Here is a 22,116-nt window from a genome sequence, read left to right as displayed (position 1 = left end):
TATTCGCACGAAGTAATGGCCGCTATCGACAGGGGATCTCAAGTTGATTCCGTATTTCTAGATTTCCGGAAAGCTTTTGACACCGTTCCTCACAAGAGACTTCTAATCAAGCTGCGGAGCTATGGGGTATCGTCTCAGTTGTGCGACTGGATTCGTGATTTCCTGTCAGGAAGGTCGCAGTTCGTAGTAATAGACGGCAAATCATCGAGTAAAACTGAAGTGATATCAGGTGTTCCCCAGGGAAGCGTCCTGGGACCTCTACTGTTCCTGATCTATATAAATGACCTGGGTGACAATCTGAGCAGTTCTCTTAGACTGTTCGCAGATGATGCTGTAATTTACCGTCTAGTAAGGTCATCCGAAGACCAGTATCAGCTGCAAAGCGATTTAGAAAAGATTGCTGTATGGTGTGTCAGGTGGCAGTTGACGCTAAATAACGAAAAGTGTGAGATGATCCACATGAGTTCCAAAAGAAATCCGTTGGAATTCGATTACTCGATAAATAGTACAATTCTCAAGGCTGTCAATTCAACTAAGTACCTGGGTGTTAAAATTACTAACAACTTCAGTTGGAAGGACCACATAGATAATATTGTCGGGAAGGCGAGCCAAAGGTTGCGTTTCATTGGCAGGACACTTAGAAGATGCAACAAGTCCACTAAAGAGACAGCTTACACTACACTCGTTCGTCCTCTGTTAGAATATTGCTGCGCGGTGTGGGATCCTTACCAGGTGGGATTGACGGAGGACATCGAGAGGGTGCAAAGAAGGGCAGCTCGTTTTGTATTATCGCGTTATAGGGGAGAGAGTGTGGCAGATATGATACACGAGTTGGGATGGAAGTCATTACAGCATAGACGTTTTTCGTCGCGGCGAGACCTTTTTACGAAATTTCAGTCATCAACTTTCTCTTCCGAATGCGAAAATATTTTGTTGAGCCCAACCTACATAGGTAGGAATGATCATCAAAATAAAGTAAGAGAAATCAGAGCTCGAACAGAAAGGTTTAGGTGTTCGTTTTTCCCGCTCGCTGTTCGGGAGTGGAATAGTAGAGAGATAGTATGATTGTGGTTCGATGAACCCTCTGCCAAGCACTTAAATGTGAATTGCAGAGTAGTCATGTAGATGTAGATGTAGATCGGATCGTCATCAGCGTGAGGTTATCAAATTTTTGTAGACATCAACACGTGTTGTTGATTGTTTTGTGCTACATACAGATTGTACGGTAAATGGCAGTGCAATTAAATATTGTAAGATCGAGAAATGCGTGGCCGGCTTTTGGGTGCGCCTACATTGGCCAAGGGGAAAGATCAGCAAAACCGCACATCATGCGAGAGTTGTAGCTAGTCGACGCCGCCAATTAGTGGGCGAGGGGAAATGAAAGTGAGGAGGTACTGTATTGCTGTTTCTACATGTTTTACTATTTGGTTTGTATTTAGTGTTAAGGAACGAGTACAAAGAATCAGAATTCAAGATACGACTACTCTGTTATGTCTCAGTTAATCCAAACGAATACAGTCCAACTGCACAGATCTAAACTTACATAGAAACTCATGACTGGAAGCTGCAGTGGAGTTTCATAAGTACTGCGGCTACAATGTGTGCGTGTGCACAAAGTTTCGCAGAAGCGATTGCTGAATACAATCCATCATGTTTGCATTTCTTCACATAGTATCACTGGTTTATTGTATTCTACGTGGAAGTTTGTTGACGTCAACAATCCCTCCTTCACAAACCACAGATTTCAGATGGCACCACATAAAGAAATCCAATGGATTCAGGTTTGACGATCTAGCTGGCCGTGCTGTAAGGCCTCCACTACCACTCCGTCGGGAATGGAAAGAACTGTCCAGTTGGCGTCGCACTGTACCGTTGAAGTGAGCGGGGGCTTCCTCATACTAGAAGCCAAACTAGCGTGTTCCAACAATTCCGTAGCATCCAGGTAACGTTCATATCACTCTCCTGTCAGCGTTGATGCTAGCGCATGGGGCTCTACGAGATGCCGATGGATAATACCACAACAGATTTTGACGCACCACAGTGTTGTCGGGGTTTTCTCCTGCCCACTTGTGTCAGTTATGTGAATTCTTTATACTCTCCTTCGTGAAATTGGCTTCGTCGCTGAACAGTTTTGTTCGTTACAAAATACTGGTTGTGCCTCTGACGACTGAGGATGAATTTGTAGAAGTTCAGCCTCTGCGACGCCGGCCGTTGTGGCCGAGCGGTTCTAGGCGCTTCAGTCCGGAACCGCACTGCTGCTACGGTCGCAGATTCGAATCCTGCCTCGGGCATGGATGTGTGTGATGCCCTCAGGTTAGTTAGGTTTAAGTAGTTCTAAGTCTAGGGGACTGATGACCTCAGACCTCAGCGTCCCATAGTGCTTAGAGCCATTTGAACCATTTGAGGCCTCTGCGACAGTGCTTGTTCCTTCCACATGCGAAAGGGATGGTAATGGTTTCCGTGCAGTACTCGCATAACTGTAGATTATGACATTCCGATCGCAGTGGCGAGAGACCTGGTGCTTATTCTTCGGTCCTCTGCAACAGTTTGTAACGAATTCTCTCCGTCAGCCGCAATGTACGTCACGGTCGGCGACGCCCACTAAATCCTGGTACACTTGCACCATAGTCCATCAAGCGCCTATCCACAGAGGGTTTTTTTTTTTTTTGCGGTTGGGAAACGACAGTTAGGAAACCTCTCGTGATACAGTTGTCTTGCGACGTCAGCTCTCCCACCAGCAAACCCATAGGTGAGGTGGATGTCGGCATATTCCTCGTGTTTGAAACTTGCAGTAACACTGCAGTGCATCCATTAGCAGCTGTGGCGCGACGAGTATCGGCTAGAGCGAACAGCACAGTGGTTTCGTAAACACATCATGTACGCCGCCGTTTACCTTCCGCCAATGACCTCTGTTTCCGTTTACTGGACCAACATTCCAAGACATGAGACTGGACAATCTGTCACAGCTGACAACGTGTGGTTCATAACCTCTGATACAACTACACAAACACTACGATGGAATTTGTTCATTCTTGTATTTTTCAAACGCTGGCAGATATAAATCAACTCATTGGTGTGTAATGCGATGCATCTGTGGGTGGGCGATATGTCGTGATTGTAGGGTCTGTCGGTTTAGCGTTAAATGGTTAACCGTTTATTTTGTTTTATGTACACAACACATGAAGAGGAACAAAATTAAAATGTGAAATGTATGTTTCTGCACTACCATCGGCTATGTAATGGAATGAATGTGCCGGACCAGGACTTGAACTTGGATTTCACGTCTGTTGCAAGCGGCCGTCGTACCAGTCTACTGTCTCAGCACGACTCACGCCCATACCCAAATTTGTACATTTCGTCAACCATCTGTTCACGTCCTGTATTCGTACATCCATTATGTACATTACGTACAGGGGAAACATTTTACTTGAAATTAGCTTTCCCAGCGTCGGCAGATAAATACGATATTGTAGTGCCTATGTTATTCCGAATTACAATGTAAAGTTGTTTCGGGCACGTAAGCAGACGACAGGCACTGCAGCGAATACGGCTGTCATGAAATGTTTGGGTCTGTCGGCGAGTCGTTCGGATAGCCATACGGTAGCCGGCATGGTAACTCAGCGTGTTCGGTCAGAGGGTTAGTTGCCCCCTGTAATAAAAAAACTGAGTTGATGGATCTCCGTGAGAAAAATTTACGTGTGCAACAATAAGAATGCAGTGGGAATGTATTCACATCTGTTGGACGAATGTTATGAAAACAAATACTCCATACCGACATTTCACGACAATTAATCTGTAAAAACACACCATATTCATAAGGAAAGCGTGTAAACCATCTGAAGATGAATCACAACGATTCGAAACCGGTAACGGTGCCCTTTGAATAAAGGAACTGAAAGTAAATTTGTGGCTGGTTACTGTCCTAACACCATCAACATTTTTCTTCAAATAACAGCCATGGTCTCCATCATGTCATCATATGCAAAATTGCAGAAAATAAATTAGTATTATCGTTCAAAAATTTAAGAATTTGATACGTCAGTTTTTGTACGCTGAAACATTGTGTTTAGTCGTTTTGATTTTATATGCGATTTTTTCGTACAATTATTTGTAAGTCATGTTACAACGATTTTGTCAATGAAATACCATTTTATTTTGTTGTTGAAGGTTTCTTAAGTACAGGAGATGAGATTTCTCCTGGGAATTATGGCCTTAAGGACCAGGTGCTGGCCTTGAGATGGGTTCAGGAGAATATTGAGGCGTTTGGCGGGGACCCTGGCAGCGTCACGATCTTTGGGGAGAGCGCCGGAGGTGCCAGCACCCACTACCTCATGCTGTCTCCTCTAGCCAGAGGTAAGCACTAGGAAAACGGTGCATATTCTCGCTTTTATAAAGCGACATGGAAATCGTCTGTTAATCACCGCTGTTACAAGCTTCAATGAAAATAATTTTTAATGTTACACACAGTGTAACGTAACAAAGTTCAGTCATTCGTATTTGTCGTTGTGTAAGTATCCTGAGTTACTCACGTGCTCTGTCAGTTACGAGACACCATACAGTTAAGATGCAATCACAAAAACAGAGCACGGTATAGGTCATCTTGCAAAAACCTTCTCCACTGGATTTTATAAATGTGCTCTTGATATGATTTTTATTCATGAAGCAACCTAAAGTCATAACATAGTAGACTGCAGAAGTCCAACCTGCTAATGAAATACAGTACCTCATCAGGTAGGGTAGAAACTGATCGCTTCGGTAGAAAAGAACACTCTGTCGTTACCCAAATATGGACATACGGGGTTTGATAAATAAATAGCGGAACTTCCTCTAATAATATTTTTATTCAAATTATCGATGTTTAGCCCGTGTTTCCTCTAGTCAAACATTTGACCCAGCGGTGTTTCCATTTCGGCAGCCAGTCCAGGAAAGTTTGATTTGAAATTTACTTCCATGTCCTTCCTTACATCATCAATGATGTTCAAATGGAATCTCCCAATACTAATTTAAGTTTTTGAAACAAGATAAGCCCACAATTAGTGAGGTCTGAGTAGTAGGGTGCAAGGGACAAAAATTTGATTTTTGGCTGAAAACTCATGAACTGACAGGACCTGGGGAAGACGCTTTATCGTGGCAAAGAAACCATAAGTTGTCTTGCCACAGCATCAGTTTTTATGAATTTTAAAACTCATAGCAATGGCGATAGCTTTAAATGCTCAATTCCAGTGACATTAAAAGAAAAGGGATCATCGCTTTGACACTGTACTGGGGCGTTAACACTTTCTTAGTTTGTGGAGATGCAATGCTGATCCATAGTGATGACTAGACATTTGTGTAGTGGTAAATTATTTGCATGAATGTTTCGTCACCGTAAGTTTGTTCTAGGAACGGACGAGCGCTGTTCAAAGTTTTCCCATGCCATTTGTTATGTACTTTTCTTTTCTCAATATCATGAACTGTCCGTACGGTTATTGAAATTCTGGTTCCCTTTCTGCAGTCTTGGCGGTTGTAATACTATACATTCGTTAGAGAATATGAGTCATGTGGTAAGAAAATGTTACCGTCGCAAGTAAATGCGATAATTAGTGAGAGCAGGTGAGATACCACACAGACGTCTCACGGAAATGAAAACATCAAATAAACGGGTGTTAACTATATTAGAACAAAGGAATTCAGCAGTCAAAACTTCCAAAAACGGAAAGCAACTTCAAAAACGTTAGAAACATATATTTTGTCAGAGGACAGAGGAACTGTGTGACTGTGAAACTGTTGCGCTCATTTTCTGCAGCTTATGTGACAAACTATTACGTTCATCAATTTTCTTGGGAGTGATCACATTCACTTTCATATGAACACTTAAATCGGGCAAGGAGGCATATCTCACTTATCAGTCGTAGAAATAAGATGCGTCGATAAGAGATTACTATCATATGACACATGTACTGTCGCTAATGCCGTGTATGACACAGCAGACGTGTTTTCCGGTGGACGATTCGGTTGACTTGTCGCCTTGTCATCAAGCCTTTGCTGTTCTCGTTCGAAAGACACTTCCTTTCGGTTTCTAACAAAAGAGTTGTGCTGAATCAACCGTCATTATAGGTCCCTTCCTTACACCTCGCTGTTGCAAATGGATGTTTCACCACGACAGACAAAAATTTGATTATAGCGAATAGCGTGCGGAAGGGGTGGGAGGAGGGGGGAGAGGGGAGAGAGGCATAATGATTGGATGAAAGTTGAACACGGCTCGCCAGTCCAACACCGTGACCACTTAACCACGGCGCCGTTGCTGTCTCAGACTGCTCTATATTGCACTTTTTCTCCTTGGTATGTTCACTGATTCTATTTCCCTTTTTTTTCGTAGTTCAGTATAACACTAAATCTGGAGGGGATGCGATGGGGAGTTCCCCTTGCTAGTAATTGTAAAATAAGAAATTTACACTTATTACATTTTCGGCCTGGAAATGTTAAGTGTTGCCTGGAACTAAGAAACAACCACGTGGCAGTAGCATCGAAATTTACGCCAGAATGTAGACTATCGGCGACTAGTGCAGAATTTCCAAATTTTGAGTAATACTCGGACTCTGATCAGGTTGCAGTAATGTACAAGATAGAAAAAAATTCCAAAGGAGAGAAGCACGTTTCCTTGTAATTTCGTTTAGTAAGAGCGAGAAAGTTTATTATAATAATTCCCAAGACGATTCAAGGAACACTTTACTTCCTCCCACACAGATCTCTGCGTATCACCGTCTTCTTCCACATCAATACTCCGCAAGGCACGTCATGATTTATGTTGGAGGAATCTTTGCCTATCGCTGTCACTTTTCCTCTTCCCTGGTGCAGTCGCGAATGTTGCACAGGGAAGAGATAGTTGCTAAACCTTCATATGCTCTCCAATCTCACTAATTTTACCTTTGTGGCCTTCTCGTGAGATATACGTAGGGGAAGTGACATATCGGCTGACTTTTTTATGGTCGTAATCTCTCTCGGAATTAAAACAGTAAACCACTCCGTGGTTCACAATGCCTCTCTTGTAGCGTTTACCACTCTAAACTGATGAGCGTGTTCTTGACGTTTTCGTGCTTACTAAGCGAACTTGTGTCGAAACGCGCTATTCGTTTCTGATCTGCTTTATTTCCTACATCGTGTATCCTGTCTAGATGAGGTCTCTCACACTGACAAGCAAATCGAAATATTGATTGAAGGAAATTTTTGTAAGCTACCTTCTGTATGGAAGAACAACACTTTCTGAGGATTACTGTAAAGAATCTCAGTCTCTCAATCGCCTTTTCTACGAGTAAATGTGTGTGTTCTTTCCACTTTCAATCACTCCGTAGTAAACTGTATTCACATCTATTATTAATTTTATTACACACATAAGATACTGAGCTTTGACGACTTAAGTCCAATTTTAGCCTTTATTTTAGTTATTCCGTTAGCAGTGACTCAGAGCAGTTGCCAGCATGTAAGCTGAGGCCGCTGCGTTGAATCTTAAATGCATTGGGAGCGGTGGGTTATTATGAGCAACTCCAAGAAACTTATAGTCTTTCGTCACCTCGAGACGAGGTGATTCTGCTGTTTAGTAGGATGGTTCACTGCGTGAAGCTTGAAAGGGCAGCTGTCGTAGTGTTGTACTTAGTATGGGAATTCATGTTAAAGAAATATTTACCCAACTGGGCGTTGGCCACAGTGCACCTTCATATTACCCAATCATTCTGCATGCATTTCCACGTCTCAAAAATGTCGAGTGTAGAACATGAAAGATAAAGATAGCGTAAGTTAAAGAAAATGCGTGAAATGTACCTCATATAATATGTAGATACATTCTATTTAAAATCACATAAATGTTCCCTAAGAACTGGTATAATAATAAATAGTTATTACACTCTTCAAAAGGAGGACGTATGTCTTCGTTATTTGAGAAAATTTTGTATAATCGTCGCCGCCACAATCAGTAACTATGGCGGGACAAATGACTTCAGAGTTACTCACATTCGCTACTCTCACAAAACGTTTTCGGTAAATCGCTTCCTCTCTTTTCCACAAGTTGAAGCAAACGAATAACAATACATCTCCATTTTCAGTACAGCGCAAAGCGCTGCCGCTCATGATTCGTTCCCACTCATGATTCGCTCGTATATGATCGCTTGTGCAGTGCTTATCCGCTGTGTTAATTTTACATAATTTAATATTGTTTCCAGTCTCTTGCAACAACACAGTCTCAGTTTGTCATTTAATTTAACTTTACACTAACAGAGGCCAAACGGGATAGCAAGGAAAAAGGGGTAGTACATTTGGTATACTGACTGTATTTAATGGATGTCACTGCTTTTAGTTATTTTTTTGACAATCGTGTAATCATCTGTGTCTGAGAGGTTCTGTGACAAATCTGAACGTGTCTCTGAGTGACTGGTCTCTTTACAAATTCCCTAACCACACCCATCACGTTTCTCTCGAATAGCATTACATGTTTCAACGACTTTATATTTCCCCTAAACGTTGTTGTATGTGAGACGGAGAGCAAGAATTTAGAATTATTGTATTTTTTTACGTTCAGGAATAAATTCTGAACAATTTGTAAAACAAAAGAAGAGATTTCTGTCTGTAAATGTGATTGCGTTATGACAGTTTCAATATTGGTGGTGGAAAATAGGTGTTTTAAGATAAGGCTGTTTAAATTTTCACTAACTTGACGTATTTAAGAAACAAATTCGCCATATGTAGTACCCTCAAATGTCCAATCTCCAATGAAACAAATTCGGCATATATAGTAACCTTAAACGTCCATTCTCCAATGGTACACTCTTTTTTTAAGTTAACTTTACACATTACGTTGTTAGCCCCTTCAGACCAATAGCACATTTTTTGCAAAGCGTTGGTATTTGTACTCTGTATTATGGCATCTTTTAGACCAAATTTTGGTTTTGAAACCATTAATTGGACCAAAACCCTCTAAAATTTGAATACACAAAATCCCCAGAAATAGATTACTGAGGTCCCATATTTCATAGTGGTCCAAGGATTTAACTTCTACTTGCAAAACACTTGTTCCTAAAGGGATGCAAGTTCGTTCACAAACAGCACATTCGTTGGCTCTGGAATATCTTGGTGGCTAGGTTCTTCCTCAGGATCCTCACTGTCACTGACTTTAGGTTCTGGTTTTACTTCAGGACACATAATGTCTTTTTATTTCCTGGTGTTCCTAAACAGATATTCTTTTCCTTCTTTTGTCATCCCTACTGGAATTACTGCAGCGGGAAACTCAACGGGTTCATTTTCTTTGGGAAAGATGAGGTTCCCAAACTCGAGCTCCCTAAAATGCCTATAAATGTATAGGCACTTATATCATTTATATCCCTCATATAAAAAAGGACTACTTATCTTGTTTGGCATTGTTTTATTAATAAAACGTTCTTCTTTTATGCAAAGCTACTCTGAGCTCCCTAAAATGCCTATAAAACTTGGAGATGCTGTTTTGTGAAGCACTGCAGATGCCGCTGAGAGATTTAGAAAAGGGACCTTTTGTCGAGCCCATGTTATTTCCCCAAAACGAGAAGGGATCCTTTACCTGAAGACTGATGACGATTGCTTTTTAATGATATGTTGAAACCTGTTTTATTCAAATAACTTTCAAATCGTTATGAGTGGGTACAGAATTAAGTAAATTAATACAATATACAAAAAAGATAAAACAGATATTTTAGATATTATCGAACGTTTTTACTTGTACTGAAAATTTTACTTCTCTGTCAAGAGGTCCCTTTTCGCTTTCTGTCTTACATATACTAGACAGACTTGGGAGCAGTATACAAGTTATATACAATCTCATTTGCCTTCTTTACAATTACATGAATCCTTGGAGTTAACTTGTTTACCTTCTTTTCAGCTCAATTAAACCTTGTAGTTAATTCGATGATTAATATCAAAGTGGTCTGAAAATAAGTATTTAACTGTCTGATACTTTTGTTTAGCGCTGACAGTTTAGTAGTATGACGTTCAATCCCATCATCGACACCTGAATTTTCACGTAAATGTAAATGTTCTACCTTAACTTCTCAGTCAAAAATTTCGTCAGTGTTCTGTAGCTTCAGTTCCTATATCTCCTGCGTGTTTGCGTATTTATTAGGAACAGTTGCGCTCTTTGTTAACTATGTTGTGCATAGAACCGCTGTTTGCATCATGCCAGGCATTTGCTTTGTGTTTCAAGAGCCATTCGCAGCAGTTAGACCCCCAGTCGAATAATAGCTCTGATAGCTCATCAGAGTACTGTGAGCTGACATAATTTCCCATAAAAAGCGACTCACTTTACATTTTGTCAGTGTTCTTTAGCTTCAACACCTATATTTCTTGCATGTCTGTGTATTTATCAGGCCGTATTTAAGATGGATAAAAACTGTGATTGCTGTGTTCACATGCAAGCCAAGCAGGTAACCCTTAGCTCACAGCTCCAGGTGATGTTGGCTTCATTAACGCTGATTGGGGCTGTTGCCAATGGGAATCACTCTGGGGAGAGGGGGGCAGAGAGGGTGATCCTAGGGATATCCAGCACGGCCCATGTGTCCCCCATTGGATACACGACTGTGACAATCCCACACACTGCCTTCATTGAGGTCAACCCTTCACCTATAGTCGAGTGAGAGCTCGTTCGAAGTCGGCCAGTAGTGAAAGACTTTACTAGTGACCGGTTGCAGGGTCTCCCCGGTTCTTCTGATGAACATATTTTGGGCCTGTCTGTGGCTGACGAAGTCCCTGAGCCAGATGGAGTTGCTCGCCCTTTTCCAGAGGAATCCTCTTGGCCTGCAAGGTCTGGGCATTCGTCTGGGCTTCTACTAAATGTGGGGTTAGCTGCAAGCTCCAATGATAGGCTTGTAATGGAGCCCTTAGGGATATGGCTGCGAAGGAGGGGAAGGAATTCAAATGGTTCAAATGGCTCTGAGCACTATGGGACTCAACTGCTGTGGTCATCAGTCCCCTAGATCTTAGAACTACTTAAACCGAACTAACCTAAGGACATCACACACATCCATGTCCGAGGCAGGATTCGATCCTGCGACCGTAGCAGTCGCACGGTTCCGGACTGAGTGCTTAGAACCCCGAGACCACCGCGGCGGGCTGAAGGAATTCATTGTGCACTCTGTGTGTATACTGGGGGGAGACAGTACAGATGTGAAACGGTTGCTTCTGGATGCTATGAAGAGCACAGGGTGCAGCCAACTGCATGTGGTGACTCATGTTGGTACTAACAATGTGTGTTTCTTTGGGTCAGAAGAGATTTTTTTCTGGGTTCGGGCAGCTATCTGAGATAGTAAAGACTGCCAGACTTGAAACTTCCTGGCAGATTAAAACTGCATGCCGGAGCGCACACTCTGCTGTAGAGTGAAAATCTCATTTCTGATATATCCCCCAGGGTGTGGCTAAGCCATGTCTCCGCAATATCCTTTCTTTCAGGAGTGCTAGTCCTGCAAGGTTCTCAGGAGAGCTTCTGTAAAGTTGGGAAGGTAGGAGAAGAGGTACTGGTGGAAGTAAAGCTGTGAGGACTGAGCGTGAGACGTGCTTGGGTAGCTCAGTTGGTAGAGCACTTGCCTACGAAAGGCAAAGGTCCCGAGTTTGAGTCTCTGTCTGGCACACAGTTTTAATCTGCCAGGAAGTTTCATATCAGCACACACTCCACTGCAGAGTGAAAATCTCAGTCTGGAAACTGCCAGACTTGTTTGCTAGATGAAGGCTGAGCTCACCATTTCTAGCACCATCGACAGGTTCAACAGTGTGGTCCTTTGGTACAGAGTCGTCTAGTCTGAATCAGAAGCTCAGACGGTGCTGTGACCACGAAGGTTGCAAATTCCTCAGATTTCGCCTCAGGGGTGTGGGTTTCTGGGTTCTGCTAAATATGCCAGGAGTCCACTACACGTAGCAAGCGGATTGACGGGCACGGGGAGCTGTGTGGAGAGGACTGTGCGGTTTTTTGGGTTACAGTGTCGTGGTAATGTTCAGAAAGGACTTCAGTTTCCAAGAATGCTGGGTCAAAACAGGAAGAGGTAGATACAGGAACAATCAATATTCTAGTTGCAATCTGTCATAGCTATGTTGGAAAAGAACCAGAGCTCCAAGCGCTAACAGAAGGCTCTCAATCTCAAACCGCTATTGGTACTGAAAGCTGGCTACAGCAGGAGATAAGTTTAGCCAACATTTCTTCAAAGAACCTAACTGTGTTTGGAAAAGATAGATTAAATATGGTTAGTGGTGGAGTGTCTATTAGTGTCTGAAGTAGTTTAACTTGTAGTGGAATCGAAGTAGATAGTTCCTGTGAGTTACTATGTGTAGAGATTAACTCGACAACCAGAATAAACTAATAATGCTTCCTTTTACTGACACCCCGACTCAGATGATGCAGCCACTGAACAGTTCAAAGAAATCTGTCTGTAATGACCTTGTTTTCAGCAGAACATTGAACCCTAATCTGTCTTCCTTGCTTCATAATAAAATTATAATAACATTTTAAGTCATTGTTAATGAAGATAAGTATTTTTTCTTATGGTACTATAGTTCCTGGAAGAGTAATGGGTGTCTCAGAAAATTGCCGATCTGATTCCTGACAATAAATTAAAATTTATATAGTCTGAGTAAAATGTAACGAATATAGTTTAGAAATTTTTAGTGGAATTTTGTTAGAGGTCTCATGATGCATCAGTCTTTGCTACGCATATTTATAATTTTTTCTGTTTTGTTGAAATCATGTCTCGCCACACACAGTGAAATTACGTATCCTGAAAATGTTACTTGTACACACAGGGCACAAAGAGCTTATCATATTAAGCACATCCATCACCACTATAGATAGGTATCCCCTTCAGACACTGAAAAACACAACAAGAGTCCTACCACTCTGATCCCACATCTGGGTAATCAACTTTCAGTAACAACCTTTTTCATGCTGCAGGTCTCTTCCACCGAGCGATATCGCAGAGCGGTGTAGCTTGGATGCCTTGGGCTGCGCCACAAAGTGGGGCTGGGGCGGTGCGAAATGCGCGCAAGTTGGCAACACTGGTCGGATGTCCCACAGAGCCCAGCGCCGCTCTCGTCGACTGTCTAAGGGGCGTCGACGACCACAAGCTCATTGCGGCACAACAAATGTTCGAGGTTGGTTCCTTACCATTCGTTTCACTGAATCTCACAACAATAACGATCCACAGTATCCAATATAAAACAAAACACAGAAATTCACGATACTGCCGATGACAGTAGACCAGTCGATAAAAGTATGACATAGATGACAAGTACAGATACAAATAAGTGAACAGTATATATGTAATCATATTTGGTTTTCGTAGATACTATTTACCGTGTTGTTTCGTGTTTCTGATTGACTAGCATTTACTTCTAGAGAACATGGAGACAACAAAGCTGACTCGTATCTGTTAGGTTAACACAGAAACTCAGGTCACGTCAAAGGTCATATAGAAAAAGGGATGCATGTGGCTCGAGCACCCTGAGAAATTCCCGAGTTTCATATTCCTGATGCAGATTATGAGCAGCATTGACAGAACTCTGCCTGGGTGTATCTGTAATTATCTGCATAAATCAAGAGATAGGACACATCGTTCACATCGTTGTGATGCCAGGGACATAGCAGAGTTCAATTGCCGTTGATTAGGGCCTATGCGGAAGCACTGTTCTGATTTTTAATACTGTATCGGTTTTTTCCGTTAAATTAAATGGTCTTTGCGGACCAAATTCGAGCTTTAGAGTTTTTTATTTTACTCCAAAGTGATCATTATCCTTTGCTCAACTTTTTTATTTATTAATAACAATGGATAAATATTATTTCATCACTTACATTCAGTAATGATAAACACAATGTGGATACACAGAAATGAAAGATGTAGAATCGGAAATATTTTAAAGAAATGAATGTTTATTGCAAAATTTGAATTGGAATTGTTTGAGTGTTGCAAGAAATTGCATACAGTAGTGTTGTTAATACTAGTTGTGGTAGTCTTCATTGTGATGAGTGGTTAGATGTAGCTCGCGAAGCTAGTCCTCCAAGTGAAAGCTTCTTCATTTCTGTGTAGCCGTTGTATCCTACAGCCACCTGTAGTCAGGCTTTGGTCTTCCACTGCAGGTTTTACCTGCCACACTACCATCCACTAACTGACTGATTACTCTTTGATGCCTCAGAATATGGCTTTTAGTCTGCTTGTACCATAAATTTTATTCCTTCCCTAAGCTACTCAGTATCTTATTATCAGTTATGTGATATACCCATCTAATCTTCAGCATCCTTCTTGAGGACAACATTTTAGAGGTTTCTGTTTTCTTCTTGTCTGTAACTTTTGTAAAAAACTTTTCACTTCTGTACAAGGCTAAACCCCAGACAAATTCAGAAAATATTTCTTAACACCCAGATTTTTATTAAATTTTAAGATACTTATCGTTTTCAGAAAAGCTTTTTTTATGCTGTTGTAAGTCTGCATTCTATATTCTCTTCTGTCATTATCAGTTACTTTTTGCCGCCTCTATCAGCAGAACTCGACTGTCTGATTTCCTAATCTAATTCCCTCAGCATCGCCTTATACATTTCGGCTACTTTTCATGATACTTGTTAAACTTTTATTGATGAACACCCTACATTTTCTTTTCAGGTACTATCCGTTTCGTTCAAATGATCTTCCAAGGTTTTTTCGTTTTACCTGAGAGAATTACAATGTCATCGACAAACCTTAAACTTTTTATTCCTTCTTACTAATCTTTAATAATTTTTTCACATTTCTGCTACGTTTCCTTTACTGTTTTCTTAAGGTTCATATTAATCGACATTGGTAATGAAGTACAACACTATCTCATTCTCTTGTCAAGTACTACCTTTCACGTCCTTCTCCTAACTGCAATCAGGTTCTGGAGCACCTTGTAAATGACCTTTCGCTTCCTGTATTTTATCCATGTTAACTACAGAATTTCAGAGAGTGTATTCCAGCCAACTTTTTTAAAACCTTTTAGTAAATATATAATTGCTACACCCGTACACTTGCGTTTTTTTTAAAATTTCTTTTCTAAGAAAAGCCATAAGGTTAATATTGTCTGATGTGTTACATTTGTCCAGACCCCAACATGATCTTCAGCTAGGTTGGCTGTTACTAGTTTTGTCATTATTCCGTAGATAATAGGTGTTACCATTTTGTGACAGTAACTTATTAAGCTGATAGTTCAGTGATACTCACTCCGCTGAGAATCTACTTTCTTTGGACTGCGATTATTAGTCTTCTTGACGACTGACAGCATTTCGCCTGTCATACATGTCTTGCATACCAGGTGGAACATTTTTGTCCCTGTTGGTTTTCCCAAGGATCGTAATAGTTCCGAGGGAACGCAGTGTATACTCCATGCATCTTTAGGTCATTCAGTCATATGCCAAGTAATTCTCGCAGTATTGTGTCCTCTATACCATCATAATTCATTTTTTCTTTCCACAATATTGTTCTTTCTTTTATATGCCCTTTAGTAAATTCCTTCATCCTTTCAGATTTCCTTTCTGTACAAGAACTGGCTTCCCATCTGAGCCCTTGACGTCCGTACAGATGCTTGTATTTTTCTCCAAACGTTTATACAATTATGTTAGTCTATTTTTGCATGCTTCTACAGAATTAAATTTCTCCTCTGGCTATTCCTTCTTTGACCCTTCTGTCAATCTCACTTTGTAGATATGTATATTAATTTTTTTCTACTTCATGGGCTTTATTTTTATATTTTTTCCTTTCGTCCATTAAATTCAATACATCATGTGTTAGGCAAGAATTTCTATTGAATTCGGGTTCTTTGCCAAATATCTCCTTGTTGCCTTCATTACTTCATCTCTGAAAGATAGCAGTCTGTATTTTATTGTGTCCCGTTCCGAAGTTTCAATCGAAAGTTTTCTAATGGTTATTTTGTAACTCCCAACAACCTCTAACTCAGTCGAATCATCTAGATCTTATTTCCAGTATTTCCTACTTTTCTGACATTTGTTCAGTTTTAATCTGCAATTCATAACCAGTAAAGTACGATCAGAGTCCTTTTCCACTCCTGGAAACTCTTTTGGATTTAAAATTTGGTTTTTCTGTCTCACCATTACGTAATTTATCAAGAACCCCTCATGTCTCCAGATCTTTTTCGCACATACAAATCTATTTCATTATTCTTGAACCAGTTCTTTGCAGTGATTAAACTGTGCTCGCTGCACAAATCTATTATCTCTAGTTCCCTTTGAGTCCTGGTGTAAACTCAGCTTGCACTGCGTTCTCGTCCATGATTTCGCGCAGAATGGGTAGATATTGGCTCTGAATGTAGATTTAAGAACTTCTCCAGGAAAATAAGAAGGCAGAAAACACTTTAAAGCTGTATTTACAAGCCGCAATTTGTCTCGCTGTAAGTCGGTTTTACAAATAGTTAATCCATTCAAACTGCAGCACTACCGACTTACGGACTTAGTCTCGAGAATATTTGGTGATTTCAAGTAAAAACCATACCCTTTCGCTGTTCACTGGAAGAATAAAGAATAAGAAAGATAAAGAAATGAATGCTATCCGTTGTTGGTTGGTATACTACCAAAAAATCATGAAACACTACTGGAAGGATATAGTTTTATCGCGATCCCCTACAAAAACAATATACCTTGATTATTGAATAGATTCATGCCTATGACGTCTTGCTGTGCAGTTCCCAATAGGAATTTTATTCTGAGTCAGAGGAGTGAGATCTAGGGCAGAATATCATCCCGATATACATATTTAGAAACCTTATAAATTTATCTACTATATTCATGAATTTAAGCATTTAAATTTGTAAGTATCCGTTTAAATTGTAGGTAATACCAATGGGACACAGTGTAGTCAATGACTGGTATGGTTTGATGTCATCAATTCATTGCAGTTTGAGAGTGAAACTGGTATTCACTATAATCTTAGAAGCAAAACTGATTTAACGAATCTACTTTTCACGGATACAGACTTGATAAGTACGGCAGAACTTTCGAAACAGTTAAGTAATTGCCAAAATAAGTAATTAAAACAACTAGTATATAAGTGACTTATAAAGGAAATTCCACATGTAACGTTCTTGTTCTCTCTGTCTCTCTCTCTCTGTGTGACATCTTTGGATATTGAAGAATACGAAGTACAATGTTCATTATATCATTATGTTTTTCTAGTCATGCTAACGTATTCTACGATTAAGTGTGATATTTACTGACTGATACAGGAGTAAAAAAGTTTGATACTTTTGATAGATATTCTTCACCAGCTAGACGTGTCACACGCGTGATTTTTTTCTGGCGAAATGAAATAAAAGTATGTTTGAGGTTCTAACGATTATAGGAATTTGATGAATAGAAATGGCTACAATGAAGAGCACCTATCAAAGCAAGTAATGTATTTTTATGTAGATTAGTTTCTAGCGTTTAACGCAGGTTTTATTATGACTTCTGTGATAGAGCATTAGTTTTCCACGATGGGTGTATGACTTTGTTGCAGGCGTCGTTCTTGACTCCAGTTATACCATTCCGGCCAGCAGTAGAGGCTGACAGGAAAGGCGCATTTCTGCCCAGACATCCGCTGAACTTGGAACCCCACACTGCACTACCGTGGCTGGTAGGGGTCACCAAAGATGAAGGATGCTTGTTCACAGCAGGTGACTTTCTTTCGCCATGATGACGACAATGACAACAGATAGGTGCTATGGTGGAACTTTGAAACGTTACTAATCGAGATGCCGTGTGCATTAGTTACGTAATACGAGTAATTGTTCAGAATCTGCACATAGTATTATTTTCCACGTAATTTATGGCTATAGCATATTAGCAATTTATGGAAGGAAACATATTCTAGATTGAAATTTTCACTCTGCAGTGGGTGTGCGCTGATATGAAACTTCCTGGCAGTTTAAAAATGTGTGTCGGACCGAGACTCGAACTCGGGACCTTTGCCTTTCGCGGGCAAACTCCTGCGAATTTGGAATTTAGGAGACGAGGTGCTAGAGAAATTGAAGCTGTGAGGATGGGGATTCAGTCGTGCTTGGGTAGCTCACTTGGTAGAGCACTTGTCCGCGAAAGGCTAAGGTCCCGATTTCGAGTCTTGGTCCGGGACACAGTTTTAATCTGCCAGGAAGATTCAGGAAACATATATACGTTTCTTTCAGTATCGACATGCTTCCCAAATAAACTGAAGCTTATTAAACTGTTGTTGTGGTTTTAACTGCTAGTATAGCCTGTAGACACATAATCGCTTCAAAATTCTTATCATAGCTTTTTTGTCCTATTATATGACATTCCAAACGAGGCCGCTCATTGGTTGAGGTACTATGCTGACAATGTTGTGTTTAAGACACTAGCGTCTGATTAGTTCGATATTAGACTATTAGTGCTAGGATCTCCACAATGAAAGAACCAAAAACAACTGGACGCTCTTTGTTCCGGAGAATTGTATGTGGATGATGCTGTTGCATGCAAAGAAGTCGCGACGCTAGAAAATTGCAGCGAAATGTAGGAAGACCTGAAGATGATCGAAGCTTGGTGCGTGGAGTGTCAACTGCCCCTCACAATAAACAAATGCAGCGTATTGCGAATACATGGATATAATAAACCCTTTATTGTATGACTACAATTGCAGAATAGCCACTGGAAGCAGTTGCATCCATAAAATATCCAGAAGTATACGAATCTACGGTTTTTAATGGAAAGACCATATAAAATTAATTGCGAGTAACGTGGATGCCAGAATGAGATTCATTGCAACAATCCTCAGGAAATGTAGTCCATCAACGGAGAGAGTAATTTACAAAACATTGGTTCGAAAAATACTTGAATATTGCTCGTCAGTATGGGATCCGTACGAGATAGCACTGATAGATGAAACAGAGATAGTCGAAAAAAGCGCAGCGCGTTTCCGTTTCGTTACAGTTTCATTTAGTGAGCATGAAAGCGTTACAAAGACAATCAGCCAACTCTAGTGGGAGGTGGTGCAAGAGAAAGGTTCTGCATCACCGTATAGTATTTTGTTGAAGTTGCGAGAGAGTGCGTCTCTATAAGAGCCAACAAATACAGGATTTTTTTTTTAAAAAAAAGTGTCGAATACTTTGAGAGGTGGTAATACTTATCGAAACGAGAAAGTAAGCCCAATAAGCATGGGTCTGCAACTGCATACTTTCTGCGATAAACAACAATTTACAGGAGGTTGCTGTAACTGGAAGATGCAACATTGTAGCGTCCGGACATCGTTGACTGGCGTCGTATAGACCAATTCCTTCAACTGTTCCCATAACCAAAAGTCTAGGGGACTGAGATCTGGGGAACGAGCAGGCCAAGGTGTGCCGCCACCCCCCCCCCCCCCCTCCCCGCCAACCAAACGACCAATCTAGCGGTTCTGAAATGTGTCAGATGTTCGCGCACATTGTGACGAAAGTGTACTGGTGCGCCATCATGCATGAACCACATATCTATTCGTTGCTGCAATGGCACAGCCTCCAGCAAAGTACGCAATACATTAATGAGAAAGTCCAGATAGTGCGTCCCATTTAACCTTTGTGGCAACACGTATGGCCCTATTAATCTATCGGCAAGGGCGCCAGCCCATACGATGACTGAGAACCGGTGTTGATGCCACCTTTCCTAAATTGCTACAGGATTTACATCTGCCCGCGCATGCATATTTTAGAATTTCACAAGACGAGCTCTCGTGAATCCTGCCTCATCGGTAAATAAATCTTGGATATGAACGGTGGATCTGCGGAACCCTTCTGCCATTGACAGAGCCGGTATCTGCCATAATGAACCTGTGGCCTTAGGGCCTGAACGCACTGTAGATGATATGGGTATGGCTATTGTTCATCAACTATTCCACGGATAAGAGAATGAGACACGTCTTCTGCTGCTGATAATCGTCGCACAACGGTCCCAGGGGTTTCTTCCACTGACCGTAGAACATGCTCCTCCATGTCAGGCGTGCGGTCTGTGCGGGATCTTCCATTGCAATCTTCTGAGATTCAGGGGAACCTGTGTCACTCAGACGCTGGAAAAGTCTGCCAAATAGCTTACCAGAGGGCGCTCTGCGCTGTGGATAATTTTCGTTGTTGAGAGCATGGGCTTGCAGACTACGTACATTTCTTAAACAATAGCAAAATATCATATCCAGCATTTCACTTGTCGAGTAGTATGCTTCCATTGGTAACAAGTGTTGGAGGAGGAGAAATGTACTGCACCATTTGTACGTACAAACAGCGCAATGACAGTAAACACGTAAGTGAATCCGCATTTGGAAGACGGTAAAACACCATAATATGTATCCTGAGCTTCAATACTCCAGAGTAAGGCACACTTACACGAAGGAAAGTAACGCAGCCTACATCCGTCTAGAACCACACAACAGGCTGCAGACCACCCAACCGGCCGTTGTGGCCGCGGGGTTCTAGGCGCTTCAGTCCGGAACCGCGCTGCTCCTACGATCGTAGGTTTGAATCCTGCCTCGGTCATGGATGTGTGTCATGTCCTTAGGTTAGTTAGGTTTACTTAGTTCTAAGTCTAAGGGACTGATGACCTCAGATATTAAGTCCCATAGTGCTCAGAGCAATTTCAACCATTTGAAGACCTAGTGGTAGGTAGAGTAGTGTAAGTAAGGCTTCTTAGTACGCTAGCGACACATTTGATGGAGCGTCAATTCACTACTGTGCTAGTATCCGCAACCAAGCGTCGTGCAGCCCTTCCTATAAATATGTGTTCATCTCGGAAAGTATGTGTTCCCGGATCGATGTTTATTGGATTTATTTTTCTTGTTTCGATGAGTGCTATCGCCTCTCAAAGTACCATACATTTTTTTGGAACGCTCTGTATATTGCTCTCTCCTAGTGTGTCTCGCGAAAAGACGGTGAAAATTTTGTTAGGGAGATTCGATCCCCAACGGAGGCTTATCGGAAGTCGTTTTTCCAGCAAACTACTTGCGACTGGAACAGGAAAGGGGGAAAGTGACAGTGGTGCACAAACTACCCTCCACGCACACCGCAAGATGAGTGGCGGATTGTAGATGTAGATGTTGAATGTCTCCATATGTCCGTGGAATTACGATCCGTAGGAAATAGAATGGTTGACATGTAGAGTTCTGGAGAACGCGGACGTTATATCCTACTGTTTGTTACTGAAATTTCATTTCATTGTCAAGCCACATTTGCTATACTGGCAGAATTGATCGAGCAGCTGTTACTGTTTTGGGTTTATCAGATTGCTACCAATATCCTAATGAATATCACAACAGACTGACAGTTAAAAATTTTGTCAATACCTTCTGTGAATGTTTGGATATTGATCTTTAGTAACTATATGCAGTAAGAGGTATTATGTCTTGTTGTGTTTTCCAGCTCTAGCCTTAAATAGCACACTGTTGCAAGAATTTCAGCAGGATGGCAAGAAAATCCTTCCCGTGTCTCTATCTTACTATGTGTCGCCGAAAGTTGAATTCATTACGGAGAAGATATACAATTTCTACTTCCCATCTGGGGAACTTACTTACAGCAAAATCACTGAGGTAAGTAGATCTTTTTAGAATACTGAGTCACATATATTTCTGAGTTTTTCGTGCAATGTGTTATTCAAGACGTGCTCTCTGAGAAATTTATGACAAAATGCTTATGTGTAACAGTTACTTGAACTTCCAGCCGTTTCAGCAGGAGCAAATTCCTTAGGAGCAAAAGATGACACCAAAATAAAACAGGGATTAATCCATGTGTTGCTAACAAAACAGCCAGCCAAGAATTTTAAAGTACTGGCTGGTATATCTCTTCCAAACGTTAGCCTTGGAATATCATGCCTTGTAAATAGATCACCAAAAATATTAGTTAAGAATTATTGTTCCTGGAGTAGTGACAATAGTCAACACACTATGTACAACATGGATGGCATAAGCGTGTAAGAAATTATTAAAGACTCTCTCAGAATTGAAAGAGAAGAGGTTGTAATATAGATCTCCCACTACTTCAGTAGGTTGTAATTGTAACTATAAAAAAGCACTGCGGATCTTCAGTGGTCTTATCTTACTCTGTTATTAGCTGTATAGTTAGATGGCTATCGCGGTTTGATTCTGCAGGTATTTTATGGTAGCGACTCTTGCA

General features: G+C 41.1%; 1 protein-coding gene across 1 annotated transcript in view; it reads left to right on the top strand.

Moving 5' to 3' along the window:
- LOC126354707 (esterase FE4-like) overlaps positions 1–22,116 on the top strand; it is a 74,287-nt gene that overhangs the window by 32,982 nt on the left and 19,189 nt on the right. Inside the window, exons 4-7 of the mRNA XM_050004529.1 lie at positions 4,168–4,353; positions 12,932–13,131; positions 17,496–17,652; positions 21,367–21,533. Coding sequence (XP_049860486.1) covers positions 4,168–4,353; positions 12,932–13,131; positions 17,496–17,652; positions 21,367–21,533 — 710 coding nt within the window. The remainder of the gene's footprint in view (positions 1–4,167; positions 4,354–12,931; positions 13,132–17,495; positions 17,653–21,366; positions 21,534–22,116) is intronic.

Source organism: Schistocerca gregaria, chromosome 3 (genome assembly GCF_023897955.1).
Source record: "Schistocerca gregaria isolate iqSchGreg1 chromosome 3, iqSchGreg1.2, whole genome shotgun sequence".
Classification (NCBI taxonomy): Eukaryota; Metazoa; Arthropoda; class Insecta; order Orthoptera; family Acrididae; genus Schistocerca; species Schistocerca gregaria.
This window is presented reverse-complemented; position numbering and strand designations above follow the sequence as displayed.